This window comes from Larimichthys crocea, chromosome XV (assembly GCF_000972845.2).
Source record: "Larimichthys crocea isolate SSNF chromosome XV, L_crocea_2.0, whole genome shotgun sequence".
Lineage (NCBI taxonomy): Eukaryota > Metazoa > Chordata > Actinopteri > Sciaenidae > Larimichthys > Larimichthys crocea.
Genome location: NC_040025.1, coordinates 9,066,624 through 9,082,503, shown reverse-complemented (window position 1 = coordinate 9,082,503; position 15,880 = coordinate 9,066,624). Strand labels below are relative to the sequence as shown.

General features: G+C 40.3%; 1 protein-coding gene across 8 annotated transcripts in view; it reads left to right on the top strand.

Annotated features, from left to right (window-relative positions):
- Positions 1-10,937: 10,937 nt before the first annotated feature.
- Positions 10,938-15,880, top strand: part of LOC104924668 (rap1 GTPase-activating protein 1) — a 43,958-nt gene continuing 39,015 nt past the window's right edge. For all 8 annotated transcript variants that reach the window (XM_019256982.2, XM_019257018.2, XM_019257006.2 and 5 more), the window contains exon 1: positions 10,938-11,176. In XM_019256982.2, coding sequence (XP_019112527.1) covers positions 11,133-11,176 — 44 coding nt within the window. In that variant the 5' untranslated portion in view covers positions 10,938-11,132. The remainder of the gene's footprint in view (positions 11,177-15,880) is intronic.

The following is a 15,880-nucleotide window of genomic DNA, read 5'->3' as shown; positions in this document are numbered from 1 at the left end:
TTAGGGAATTATTTTTGGTCGTGTAAGATGAAACTACATGTGGAAAGTGAAGATTTAAGGCTGGAAGGAATGACCTGATACCAGCTCTCTTACAGTAAAGATAGAAATATGATCCATCTTATTTACTGACAATACTGACCGGGATGATTTTATGTGTTTGTTGTTGAGGTATTTCATTCTGTGGTCAGAATCAGACAGTATCAGGTCATATTTAATGCTTTTTGGTGCTACAAGCTATTCGGTTAAAGTATTAAATGAATTTCTCCTGTTTTAAACTCTGTGATACTCAGTCCTAATGTGATCATTTAAGAGTTTTTCATTTTAACACCCCATAGAGGTGTTTTTTTTGTGTGCCATATTTGTTTACCGAATGCTTCACGTGCTCTTTAGTGGTACATCTGTCTATCTGCAGGGTGTTTCAGTCTATTTCATGGCCCGCTTGCCTGTATTGAATAAGCTTGCACCTGAGCAGCAGAAGCTGCCAGGACTAACTTTTTTTTTTCTGTATCTGTTGACCTCTTTTAATGTGTTGTTGTATTTGGCAAGAAATCCTCAAATGACTGAAAAACAAACGTAAATTTAACAAATCCAGTTTTTTAAAATTAAATATCGCATTATAGAGTGGCTTCAGCTGATATGGAGACTTATATTTTAAATATATATATATGTGACAGTCCCTAAAATGAAATGATTTAGTTAATCTGTCCCTTCCTCGTCACTGAGTTTCACCCCGATATCTTTGCAGCACTTTATCCTTCAGTGCCCCCATCCCAGATTTCTCTTACACCATTTGCAGTTCCATTTCTTTATCCTTTTCCTTTAATCTTTCTCTCCCTCCACTTTCCTCCTCTTTAACCCCCCCCCCCTTCATTTTCTCACCTCTTAATCTTTCCATCCCATTTCCATCCAGACGACCCCTCCCCTCCTTCACATCATCATGCTTCCAGCTGAGTGCGTCTGTGTATGTCACTGTGCCGGCCGTGGGAGGCTGTGCACTCAGTGGTCTGTGTGCTCTGGCAGCCGGTCCCTCCACACAGCAGCCTCTTCTATTATTAAATGTAACGGGGCCTTTACTTTTACAGCTGAGGAACGTTTCAGATCTGTGCTCAGTGTAGGAAGATTTCCCCATTGTATATGATATTCCTGGGTTCTGTTACTCTATTATCGCTCTTGTTCTTCTGCAAAAGCATTAGAAAACCACAACATCTTTGTTAATTCATGAAGTCTGTATTCCTTTTTGGCCGACCAACAAAGAAAAAAGCAGATGGGATTGGCTTGGTGGGATCAGAAGTCTTTGTGTGTCGACTCTAACACACACACAAGTCTGGGAAGATGAGGAGCAAGAGCCCAAGGCAGCAACTAATTAGCCCCTGCCAATGTCCTGGAGTGGGGCAGTTTGAACTCAGTGTTGTGTAATCGTCAGATCTCACATGATAAGCAATTAGTCTGTAATGAATGAGGTTAAATCACCGGTAGCTCAAACTGTTTTTGCAGCTTTTTAAAATGAGATAAATCTTTCATTATGGGCATTAATTTGAGTCTTTGTGATATCACATTGCAAGAGTAACAACCGAAAGCTAATCTGATCCGTATATTTTAGCACATATTGGCAACAAATCACAAATTTAGCGTCTATTGTACATGTATGAACACATGCGAAAATGCACTAAATGGTGTAAATGGTAAAAAATGGAAATTATAGTTGCACATCAAATCATTTAAAAGTAGTAATTTAAGAAATATAAGTGTATACACACTTCTTCCAGGCACCACTACACTGCTGAAACTAAAGAGCATAACACCTGTGAGGACACTCAGCATCTCAGCGGGGAAATATAAAGAGCAGAAGGTTTATGGTTTAATCATAAGAGAGCTCAGAGTCTAGAACAGCTGAATCTGAAGTAATAAAGTTGATCGAGTTAATCTTTGGGACTGTGAACTGGAGTCTTAAAAAAGTCAAAGTGAGCAGATTAAAGTAGTTTGTGAGTAAACACTAAAATAATGTGGAAAATGAAGTTGAATAAATATGGTACACTGTATATTTGTTAAGCTCTAACTGCTCCCAGTAGCCAGGCATAGGCTGCTAAGGTGGAAGCTGGGTGTATAAAAAAAAGAGACTATGTTGCCAATGTTACCTGATACAATAGAAGCCTTTAAATAGATATTATGATATTGATTGGTATCGGCCGATTCTGCTTCCATCGCTCAGTGATCAGCCCCAAAAATCCTGATTGGAGCATACCTGGACTGCAGCAACGCTCAGGTAGAGGCACCCAGTTGAGTACAACAAGAGCCTAAAACACGAGTAAAGCTCAACCGGCTTATTGCAAGTTATTCTAAACCGGAAATATTTCAAAGAAGTACTCTGTCATATCAATAAAAATATTGTTATCATGCCAATATTAAAGGGGCATATCGATACGCTTGTTGTATAGCCAGCTGTTTTATTCCTGTGACTTGGACCTTTAGCTTTAATCACTTTAATATCTTAATAAAGACATATAGAACTGTGCAGATTCTCCAAATCATAACAGAAGTTATCTCATGACGTTTTCCATATAGAGAAGATCTCGATTCTAGTGTTTATAATATTATTTCCGTCTGTTGTAACCAGGGGAAGGCTTAGAACATCACTTAATCAGTTTCAACACAATCTTTGCCATCTTTTTTTTATATGGATTATTTACATACTGGTTTCTATACAGCCATCAGCTGCTCCTAAGACACTGTGTCAGACGTGCGAGTCAGTGAAGATGCAATTTACTCTCTCCTGCGCCCTTGCCTTCTCATGCTTTAGTTTGATGTCTAATATGTTATTGAACCCTTTCGTAAATTACAGCCCTGTCTGTGGTGTCTGAAATACAAGCCTGCTCTGTAATTATCATAGCCAGTGGGTCAGGGATGAGAAGCTGCATTAAATGAAGGCGTATTGTGTCAATGTGAAGCCTGACTGATGGGAACAGAGAGATGAGATTGGTTTATGTGATTGGACGGCGGTGATATTTTATTAACAGCCAGATTCTGCTCATTATTTTGAGTTTTTAATCATAAATTCCCCTTTTTCTTCTTCTTTTCTTTTATTCAAAGTCACCGTTGTATTCTCTTACGTGATATCTTAATTGTAGAGCTGTCCCAGTCGGTTCGCAGGCACAACAAAACCAATAACATTTAAAGCCTCATGTTGATACTTAAAGGTCTTTTTTTAGAAATTGGATGCATCATTTTCCTCCCTGTTGAATTATTTATCCGCAGACTGCATTTGTGTGCATTCTCCGCTCAGAGGAGGATGTCAGCTGGACCACTGCAAACAGCTTATTAGAGCGAAAGTGTACTGTCTCTTTGATGGGCTTTGAATGAGTCACCCACTCTCTGCCTCCGTATCTGTGAAGCTTCTATGTTTATTCTTGATTTTCATCACGAGTTGCCTTTGTACTGTTGCCCATTCACTAGTTTCAATGCCTCCCGGAGTCTATAGGCATATTCAGTTGGAGTTTTATTTGAATTCGTTTACTCTCACATCCACACTCTTTGATCTCAACCTTATTAGCATCTTGTCAGGTGTATTATATATTTGGCCTGTGGCTCTCTCTGAGTTTGACTTTTATTTACTTCCCCGGAGGAAAAGTCTGTGCTTCACCTTCATTTTGCCTGATTGAGGTGAAACACTGATCCTGGAAAAAAACAACCATTACTGAAAAAGTGCAACCACACACACAGCTCCCTAATTAGGTTTTAATTAGATGCAGTGCGTTATCTATTTTGTGGTGTGTGTAAGTTACAAGTCAGGAAAACATTTAGAGGAGGAAGCATTTAGATGAAATGAATTAGTAAATAATTAATTAACATTTTGAAACACAGGGCATGTAGCTGACTATTGTAAGAGTTGGCGGGTTGTGTTGCAGTTTTGCTGTCATTCAGGGTTTGTGTGAACAAGGCTGACATGTTATCCGATTATTGATTTGTCCTCCTTGCTGGCTCCGTTTGGTCTTGAGCTCTGCTCCCTTGTTACAGAGCAAACAGACAAAAAAAAAAAATGCAATTGGAAACATGACTGATAGTGTAAACATGATAAACCGCAGGATACTATTCATAGATGTCAGAACTGGATTACTAGATTTCAGCCTTTAATAAGAACATCTGTATCTTACTGCAACTGAACTTTTAGTCATTACCCAAAGCCATTTGTTCAGGATGATTACCAAAAGGTTTTTCTCCATTAAGCATGAAATCAACATAAATGACAAACACTATGTGCTGGTTCCTCTGTGATTTTTTCATATTGTTTCTTTTCTGCACCACTGAGCTGTATAATGGAGTACAATAGAGAGTAGATACAGGCGAGGGGACCCCACACAATCTGGTGTGAGGATGTGTTTTCTGCAGAAACACTGTACTGGAATATAACGTGTAATATACAGTATTGCAGATACAGAAGAGCTTGGTATGTGGGTTGTCTCTATTGTAGCACACTAAGCACATCTCATGACTCAGCACTCCTCCCTTCTGTCAGGACAGTCTACTGTTTTCTGTTTGACACACACACAGACCTTTGCCTCTATTTTCGGAGCCACCTGCTGTTCCCATTGCAGCATGCTCTGACCTCGACACACACTCTTCACACCAATACGTCTATATCTGGTTGATGCCAAACCTGACAGAAGACGTCACCTATCAAGACATTTAAGGATTTTCTCTTAGTGCAATTACTTAAAGTGTCTTTTTTAAAAGGTTACCCTTAATCTTTCAATCCTCTCATGGTCTCCCAAGAAGCCCATAAATGTGCCCGACTTAAAAAAGTGCAATGAAATCATGCATGGAAGGAGCAAAGACGTATGTTCAATAATTTAAATAGGTATGTTTGAGGACATTTAATGCACACCATGTGGCAGCGATAGTAATGTACCTTTGAAATGTTGCTTTGAAAATTTTAAGCACAAATATGCAAAAAGAAAAAAATGTGTTTAATTAATTTAATTGATCTCATTTATAGTTTGTTATCAAAACTCCCTTTTAATCATGAGTCGTCACAGGAAGCAAAAGTTATACTAACTAACGTGTATTTCAGCTTTTCCTAACTTTTTTTTTGTTGTTAATGTAGAAGTTGATCAGAATCTGCTCAAGTTATCAAGCAAAGATTTATCCTGGATTAAAATGTTTGTTTCATGGCATTAAAGTATGATTTACATCACAGCGTCCAGGTGAGGGCACTGTTACTCTGCAGTCTCATGACTGTCACTTTCAGTAATAAATGCACACACACACACACACACATTCACTCTTTGCAACACTTAAAGTCACACACAGCATTAAAATACCCACCTCCTTAACTAACTTTCTTATTGACCTTTTCCCGGGCAAACGTTCCTAGAACAGAATCCATCAATACTGCAGTAGTGGTTGATGGAAATGAAAGCTATCAAATATACTATTCCCAAAGTGAGTTGAAAGTAAAGGGGATTAAAACTTGCCCTCTAGCTTTTTGGCATTTCTCCACCCCGCCGAGGGATTTAAAGTTGAGTCTGTCTCTGGCGTGGCGAGTCATCTATTGATCACCTGGCATGAAGACAAAGTCGCAGAGAAACATCCATCACAGAGCAGCCTCTGACGCAACCTAGAGATAGCTTAGCTCTGAGGATCCATTATAACGGCAATGGATCTTTCTCTGCCACGAAGATCAATGAGCAACATGTTCCTGGAGCGGTTTACTCATCCTGCATCAGATCATAAATGTCTGAAGAAGACAGACGGCTATGATTAATTGATTTCGGGGCTAATACTTTAAAGAAGTCCCTATTATTGTTATTAAGTTAAAAACACCATTTGTAATTCAAAAGTAAGGCAGATTGATGAATGAAAACATAATCACTTTCTTGTCACCTACTGATTATAGCCGGTCTCTCACTAATGAAATGAAACAAACAGGAATAATATGGGGAACTGATAATTGCATTCAAACCTCAATAGAATGCCGCAAAGTGGGATAGGGTTCATTCGATTCAAGCATGTTGCAACAACACTTCTTTTCTTCTGCCGTGTCCACCATAATATCCTGGCCCTCTAATGAGAAGCTATGAAAGGCCACAGTGTGTGCGTGAGGGGCTCCCAGGGGCCTCAGGGCCACGTGACCTCATTGGGAGGAGGATGGTTCAGTGGGCTCGCTCCATTCCTCCCAGTCAGACAGTCAACAACCCGTACTGTAACTTCTTTTTAACTGCGTTATTTTGAGCCGTCTGCTAGGGGAGTCCACAAAACTAGCAGAGGATGTGAAACTGATGCAGATCCTGCATGAACTGAAGAAGAAGTGAGAAGGACGGCTGAGTTACCAAGTAAATATAATATTAAACGTCCCTTCAGTTCGTTTGAAGTGACAATAAAGTAAAGTGAAGTAATGGACCATTCTCTGTTCAGTGTGGCTTAACAGGTAATTTGTGTCATCCAAAACTAACAAATAAGCTACAGCTTTTTAATAATTACACTGCAGCGGCTTCAGTCGTGCACTCTTACGCTCAGTTGGCTCCTGAAATTTGAAAAGTGTAAATGAAAATGAAATGCTCGCAGAGATAAGGCTCAGCTTATTTCCCCATGTTTCAAAGCACAATTGCTCTTTGAATATTCACTCCCTTCAAATATTTGTATGGCACCCCTTTCCTCCGCAAAACTCACCCTCTCTAAATATCCGAGTGTATGTGTACGCCTTGTTCGGTCAAGTATCTGGAAAATATTTACAATATATACACCGGCCATAGGCAGTGTGTTCATGACGGTACAGTAAAAATATTGTTGGAAGATTAAGCTCTTTAAGGAGGCTGTTCACTAGCATGGGTATACAAAAACACTGACTGCCTGGCCTCCTCATGAATATTGATAATTGTAATAAGCTTCTTTTTCTTTTTTATATATAGTGGATTGAACCTGTACAAACATCAAATAAATTAGTTCATATAGAGAGGCTTTTGTCAAGGAATTAACCATTTGTAGAGAATATTTATACTGTTAAACTGGTGGAAGAGGCTCTGTTGCTTGAGGGTGCACTCACTAAATCCAAGCAGCAAGCAAGGATTCTGCTGAGAGCTAATTAATCTCCTAAAACTACCAAAACTATTGATCCCCACTTAGCACACCACCCCCTCCCTAAAACAGGAGCCCTACTTTGATCCACCATCCGGAATCCATGCAACAAGCATTTTGCAATTTCCTTTGAATGATAGCAAAGAGCTTCTAACAATGCCCTCACGAGTCCCGTTGCCTCTGTCATTATGTCCGTAGAGGCTGCTGAGAACGGTTACATTGCGTGCTTGCCCAGCTCCGGTTCTGGCACGACACTGGCTCTGTTCGCCCAATCAGCATTCACCCACAACAGCTGTAGTTTGCAGCTGTTCACTTCAGAAAATATGATACAGTTTCATTAGTTATATAGTGCAAGAACAGACATATAAGTCAGTGCAGCATCAAGAGGTTAGAGTTATTTTATGGTAGCAAAGTTACACAATAATGCAAAAACATCTCTGAAACTGCTGTACTAAACTCTTCTGCTGTACTGGCTCCTTGGCTCACTTTAATTCTCCTCTCTCTAGAAAGCACTTTGTCCACCTCGCTTGAAAAGTTCTAAATAAATAAAACTGTATTATTATTCTTCAGCCTCCTTTGAAACCAGAGAATCAAATATTAATGAGTATAAACGCGGAGCATACAGCCTAATTGTTTTATTGTTTTTTTATTTTTTAATAGAATATAATAAAATTATTTTGTTGAGCCAGCAGGGCTCATGCAGCCTTAGAGCAGAGATGATTTATGATGTTTGTGCAGTCTCAACCGCATTAAACTCCTTCACTTAGAAAATTTGATTTCTTTTATTTTAAAAAGAAGTGAAATGATAAATCACAATGCACCTCGTTAACAAATGACTTTGCACAAGTTGGCTGTTCAATCAACATCTGCCTCCCTTTAGACAGATACGTTGTTCATTTATTCCACGGGAGCAAATTTCCTGCCTTGTAAAAAGCAGAGCTGAGAATGAATGAGTGATCTTTGCCTCTGCTCCATATACCTCTCACCCATCATTTACCACACAACAACTCTGCCTCCACATCTGCACTACTGCTACTGCTGCCACCTTCTTAAAGGAGATTAACAGTATACGTTTACTTTGGGAAAACTCACTCTTATATTTTGTAAAAATCTGTAGTGTGCTTTGTTTTCGTCTGGGTTGGTGTTTTGTTGGCGTTGCAGTATCAGTAGTTTCTGTCAGTCTGACCACATGGATATCAGGCAGAGAACTCCATTTCCTTTGTCATCTTGAAAGTCTTCCTGCCCGTCTACTTCCTTTAAGACAAAAGAGGAGCCAGAGCTGCTTGGATGACTGGGCCTTGTTCCTGAGGTGATGTGATTAAAGGCCTCTCTCTGGGCTGAACCCATTCAAATGCCTCGCACACACGCCACAGCTGCTTTAGTTAATTGGATTGTCAGGAAAGCAGACAGGACTGAAGGTAGCACCAAGACTGACGTACTGAATCAATATAGTGGCACTTAAATAAAGATGGGCAGCGGTATTGCCAAGTATGGATAGCCAGCTGCTTGTTGGTATCGGGTCAGTGGTTTGTGATTGTTTCGGCTGATTAAAAGTTGGTGAGCTGATGGTTTGCTTAAAGATTTCCTCTCTTGTTGGATAAGATAAAAACTGTTCTGGTATTTAAAACATGGTCCCAATCATGAACAACACTAAAGAGGCAGTTTCACAATAGTTCACTGACTTAGTGGCTCTCTACCATGTGCTGTATTGTGACATTACTTATTGTTGGATGTGTACTGCACTATATTTATATTTGTGCTGTTGTAAGATATGTTGTTTTATTGTGTTTTTAGGGTGCCATCTGGTCAGGAACAACAGACGATAGCAAACTCAATACATGTAACTGTCAAATAACCTAAAAAATGGATAAAACAGGAGACGGCAATCAGCGAACAAGCTGGTGTGCAGCAATGTTTTGAGCTAATGATGTTTTCCTGGTAATACTGTGGTCAGCGTATTAGTTTAATGTGATAACATTTGTTAATTAGAAGCAATAACAAACCACAATGAAACATGTGAATAATGAACAATGAACATAGTTCAATGAACAATAGTTTTTGAGACATTTTACTCAAAACCTCAAACATCAACCTCATTCTGTCATGAGAGGTAAAGTCAGGGATCACCAAAGTCTGTAGGGTCTATCCTCTGGGAACCATAAATGTCTGTACAAAACTTAATGGCAATCCACCCAATAGTTTTTGAGACCAACTAACTGACAGACAATTGGCATCCCCAGAGCCAACCGCCTAACATGGCTGAATGTCATTCAGATTAAAAGTCACTGTCTAGTCAATTAAGCCAGAAGTCGGTCTGGCCAGATGAGTTAACGCATGGCCAAGAGACAAAGTGAGGTCCATTCCCAACAAAGTCAGCCAAGGACTGTGATGCTGTCGTGAAATTTGCAGTCTCAGAGGCCGGAGACGAGCTGGAGACATTTCATTCAAAAAACCTCAAACGTCAACCTCATTGTGTCATTAGAGGAAAGATCAGGGATCACCAAAGTCAGTAGGGTTCATTATCTGGGAACGATGAATGTCTGTACTTCACGACAATCCAACCAATTGTTTGAGATTTTTCAGGACCGAAAGGTGACAGACATTGACATTGACATTGTTTTTAGCCAAGCATCTAGCATTCAAATTATAAATCATGAGGTTCAGTGAAGCCAAAAGTTGGTCTGGTTAGATGAATTACCACATGGCCACAAGACAAAGGGAGGTCCAGTACATACAAAGTCAGCCAAGGACAGTGATGCTATCGTGAAATGTTTTTTTTTTTTTTTTTTTTTGAAAATTGCAGTCTCAGAGGAAAGGGATGATGTAATTGTGGAGAGATGATGTAATTGTCTATCAGGGTTATTGTGCTTGTTTGGTAGGCACGCTGATTAATTAAGTGCTTGTCTGCTCAGTTACTATGAGTGCTTTGCAGTTAATGTGATGAAGACATCATTGGTCCTTGGGGAGATTAAGGTCTTTGGATTGGAGAGATTTTTTTTTATTTATTCGTGATTTAGGATACAATAAACTGTTGTTGCTTTGGTTTTCCTATCTAACACAGCTGGCTCTGTCCTGCCCAACGCTGGCACATGAAAACAGGTTTCATCGTCTATCAGATCGCTGGCTGGTGCTCTAGACTGCAATCTTTATTGAATAATCTGTGGCAGCATTAATGCCTTGTTGTCACTGCTGCCAGCTTCTCAGACTCAACAGCCAGCTGGACGAGAGTCCAGACATTTACTCAATTGAATCAATGCGGCTAGTAGTAATGCAGGGTAACCGTGTGCTACATTAACCCTCCTTTTGTGTGCGCATAGCAGAGGTGATGGACTTACAAAAGAAAGAATTAGGAGGGAGATGAATGGACTGATTGGAAACTTGTTTAGAGGACGTCGCATACAAAATGCAGGAGTGGAGCTGCTAACCCAGGGCAAGGCCCCATGATTAGATGATGAACTGTTTGTCTGACTTCCACAGCTTGTTTAACCAGCTGTCTTTCAGCGACAGGGAGAGGGAGAACTAGTGTTGCAAGACTTTCACAATGAACTCCTTCACGTTTTGCCTTAAGCCGTTTTTAAAAAAAATGATTAAGTAACTAATTCACTTGTCACACGGTGGGGACTCATGTCATTGCTATGTGGTTTTAGGGATTGCAGTCCATTTAAAAAAACAAACACTTGATCGTTGTGTTATTTTCAAACTTGATGCATGAGGGAGAAGATGTACGTGAGAAAGGCTGCCACCACACTCCTGGTTCCCTGGGAGACTGGCATGGTCAGCAGCCCCATCCCCCTTCCTCCCTCCCTGCCTCCCTCCCTCATCCTCTTGCCATTTCTCCCCCCTCCTCCTGTTTGTGAAGGAGGCGTGTGAGCAAGGAAGAGGCAGGGCACGTTAGCTGTGGCTGCGGGAGTGGAACTCAGACGGCAGGCAAAGCATACAAACACACACATTCACACACACACACACACACACACACACGCACATGCTCAGTCAGCGTAAGTGACACAAGTGTTGGCTCCATTCAGCACTGAGTTTGACTGAATCACTGCTATCCATTAGCCGGCATGCCGCAGAGAAAGAGGAGTTTCACTTTTGGAGCCTACGGAGGGTAAGAATATATATATAATATATATCTTAATAATTTGCAGAACAACTAAACCGTTTAACAACGTGCAGTTCCCATTTGTGTGACTGTGAGTTTGTGTGATAGTGTTATCTGTTTGTGTCTGGGCTGTTTGATGACTGTGCAGATTTTTTCCTCTGTCTGTGTTTGTGCCTGCATGTTTGTGCCATTGGAATACCATCATATGATGAGCATCATCATATGATACCATGAGAACAGCATTTATCTTTAAATGTCTTAGCTGTCTTAGCTGCTGTCGCCGTTTCAGGACGTATCATTAAAGGTTACATTCTTTACAGTAATGGTGAGGTATCAGATGTAGAAGCACAAACAAGATGATGTGACAACATCAATAGAGAAAAAGTATGTATGGTTCATGTTACAGGAAAGTATTAAGACACAGAGCTGAAGGTACCAGTGAATGTGATCCTGCACGTATTCTACATGTGTGAACAAATATGCGCTGTGTTTCCCATGCTGTCAGTCAGCACTCATGTCCCCAGTGTTTTTAAATGGAGCTTTACAGGATCCTGTAGACGTGCAGTCAGCAAAGAGCCTTTTAACGGTCAAAAGGTGAACAGGTGCCCCAAGTGAAGGTAGAAATATTCCATTAGCTAATAACTAGTGGAGAGCAGGCTGGGCTGTGTGGTGATTTTGTTGGTGAATAGTAGCCACAGTTGTAATTGTCGCTGGCCAGGTGGAGCCACAGACAATAACACATATGCGTTACAGGCAGTCAAGGAGCGAGAAGTGCTTGCAATGCTTGTCCCTTGTTTCCCTAAAACTTTCCTCAGAGGTTTACTGGAAACTTTGTTACAAACTGGAAAGTTGGTCACCCGTGATGTTTAAAATAGAGACAGTTCTTATGCAAGACACTTGACTGGCTGTCTTCATAGGCAACAAGTTGTGATTTACCTTTAATATAGCTGTTAAGCTGGTGTGATTGCTTCATTGATGAGATGACTTCCCTGAGAATTTTAAGGGATGTCTTCTTAGCTCAGTCAATGTTTCTGCTTAAGCTGGCAGTTCGTTCCCTTGTTCGATTTCATCATGAAACCAGAAAAACACTGTTTGAAAACTCTTCCGATAAAGCATAAATCTAACTCTTGTGCTGCATGTTGCAAGTTTATTTTGGAGTACGTGATGGGAATTTTCGTTGACTCTCACTACAACTATTGTTCTCACCAAGCAATCAGGCACCAGTGAGTGTTTTTCAGCCTCCAGCTTTAGGGGGGCAGTAATGAGCCCATTATGGCTTGGCACACCACAATGTATGCCACACTATAAAATGCTCTCGGACAAGAATCACAAAGCTGAAAGATTATTACGAAATCCTAGAAAATAAAGAGTGCTGTGTGTTGATCTTTCCATTGTTTATTTTTATCCACGAGCAGTTGGACTCTTTTTTTTTTTTTTACATAAAACAAAATGCTTTTCTGCTTTCCTGTTTAACAGTGGCCTTGAACGCCATCACATTTGACATTTTGATAGGTCAATCCGATTGCTCACATCAGCAGGTGAGCTGTAATACATTCTGCCCCCTGCATCACATTGGCATTCAGTGAAGGGAACGCTGCACCTCTGTTCTCTTTCTTTAACGCAGCATGCTCTGTAATTTTGACATCAAATATTAATGGCACTTAAGTTGAGTTCTTGCGTCTCAGAGTTTTTGTTTCACTTTTCTTTATGTTATCACAGACTTTCACTGGTTAAGCGTGACCATGATGTTGCAACTCCGAGCTTTCATATCCCTTTATTGACATGTCTCTTTTACCTTTAAGACTTTGTTTCATCTTACATGCTTGTTGTATGTCGCATGAGACACACCACACTGTATTTCTGTTTGTCTGCCCTGTAGCTCACAGTGGCTTTCTCCTCATAAACATGAAATAAACAGAGCTATGACCTAAATGCTCTCTTGGTAACATCAGCAGCATGACCTTCAGGCAACGTGAACACTAATGTTGGACGGTGCAGTGTCCCAGAGAAAAATTGGAAGAATGCATGTCAATCCTGTTCAGAAACAACTGAGTGGAAAGACCCACATTGTTTAGAAATCTGAGCAGGACTGACTTGTAGTTGGAATTCTTTGGTCAGCTGTTTTAAAAATGTAATTTCTTCATATGAACAGGACAAAAACAGTCTTTGTCGAAAAAGGTGTTTCCCCAGTCTCAAACAGAGCGTTGATTCATAATAACATTGTCTGAATATGTTCGAGAATAAAATGCCTCACCAGTTAACAGAGTTTTTGTGCCTCTAACAAAAAGGCACAAAAGGCTGCAGCATCATTTTCAAGATTTTTAAAAATTAAAAGGAAAGCCTTTGTTTATTTTTCACACAGATAGAGAGAGAGGCTCCTCTCGCTGATTGATTTTTGATTATCTAGTCTCTAAGGTTTGCTGCATTGAATATTACACCATGGACAACAGGAAGACAACACAGCGAGGGTTTTTTTGTTTGACAAAAGCAAATGTTTGCATGACAAAAAGATGATTAGACCGCAAGGCAGCCCTACTTGAGAACAGGAGACCATTCAAGTACCTTTCCAAGGGCAGTGGCAAAACAAACAGGAGATCTAGGGCAACCAGAGGGCTCTTCATTGCCTACTCAGTCCACCTTGCATATTTACTCTGACATTCACATTCGCATTCGTATTCACACCGGAAAATCATCCACGGGGCGGGAAGGTGTTAGGTGTGCTTGAGTTAATCATCCAATGCTCATGGGGGGACTAATTGTTTACTTATTTTTGCATCTATAAGAATAACAACAGAAATTATTTTTTTTTTTTTATTATGGCCCCTCTGTGGTCACATACACTCCAGATTCGCCTGCTTCAAACAGAGGTGTTGCTGCAGTCAGCTTTACTGCATCTTTATGCTTCTTCACAACAAATTATATAGCTATGATTGCAAAGACTGGACAACGATGGCACGGTAATTTATCAGGACACTGACAATATGAGCCCCCTACAGTGATCATGGGTCCTTCACCTGCCCTTCTTCACATATCCACTTCTTCACCTGAGGCTTTTTCTTTACAAACAATTTGTCAAAAATGTTAATATCTTTATGTGCACCAGATTTGAAGCAGGTCACAGTGAGTCACCAGCCTATGTCAACAATTCCCCCGTAGCTGCAATAAAAAAAAAACCCTCCAGTGCTTCGCTGATGAAAAGCCTTTCAGGTGCAGCAGCTAAACAGTTTGCTTTAACAGTATATTAGCGCAGTAATGGACTTCATTACAGCTATAATGGTGCAGTGAAGTAGATTAGATTAAAAAAACAGAACGGTTTCTAGATAAAAAAAAAAAAACAGGAAACAAGGAGCGAAACTCCCACAACTCTGAACATACTCCCACGTTAGGAGGCACAAAACTGTTTACTATGAGGTTGGCACGGCTAGTTTGAGGGCATCATTAATATCTGAATATAGTCAGTGGATTGTTGCCATTACAGTGTCAGAATAACACTGACTCTCTAAAGCGATACTAAACTGATTAAATCAATGTGTAACACACAATCCCAAAATAAACTAACACTAATCATGACGCTGACATCATGTCATGTGTTTTGGATGTGATAGATGTCGCACTGCCTACTAGCAGTCAGCATAGCTGTGGTACCAGTATGTGTGTGTGTGTGTTTACATACACTGTATCCTACTGTACTGCAGCTAAATGAGGACATTCAACCACTTTACACTCATTTCTCTGTCAATAGGCTCATTCAGTCCACGATATACAGTATACTGTTTAGATCCGGTCACGTTCACTATTGTTTGTTTGTCAGTGTTTATATATAAAGATATTGTTCTGCGTGTTACTCAAGGCCTTGTGTGGTGTGTGTCTCTCTGTTCATCTATTTTTGACGGTGTCCAGTTCCTGTCCTGCAGAGTCAGACACAAGACTATGTGTTTACTGTACGTGGGTGTTAATGTAAGAAATACTTCATTCAGAAAAACCTGAATAGGCACGTGTATTGTATTAATCGAGGCAGCCAACTTTTTTTTCTTTCTGCAAAACAATCGTCCGCCTGTTGGTCAGTCCACAACTTGAAAATATTTCATTACACACATTTGTGATTACATAATAATTCCTAGCGAGTCTGGTGATCTCCTCTATCTACCAAGCAGCAACCTCCGTTGCTGTGAAGTGAAGCCGAATGCAGGAGTACCAAAAACTGCAGTTCCTCAAACGTCCACTCGAGGCTGGCTACAGAAAAAATCAATGAAAAAGTCAGTCTCCATAAGTCCCCATGTTAAAATGTCCAACTTCACAGCAGAAATAAACATGTTTACAGCCTGGTACAAAAAACAGTTTTGGTCTCTATAGCTAATTTCCCCGTTCATAACTGTACTGAGTCTGAATTTATATAGATCTCACCTGTTCAAATGATAATAAAGCTTAAAGTTCTGAATAATTAACAGCGTGGACACTTCACTACACTCCAGATGCCATTACATCTGGCTTGTTTGAGTACCAAAGCTTCATCCAGCCTTCAAAGATGATCCCCGTCTTAGCCAAAGCCACCACATTCTGAGCTTCACATACGGCTCTTCAGAACCCGTGGGTGACATCACATACACGATATCCATATTTATGCATGTTTATCTATGATCTCTGCAGGGTTTTTGGCTTTTTAGTCAAATATCAGGACGGCCATTGGAATGATTTATGTCCCTCTGGATA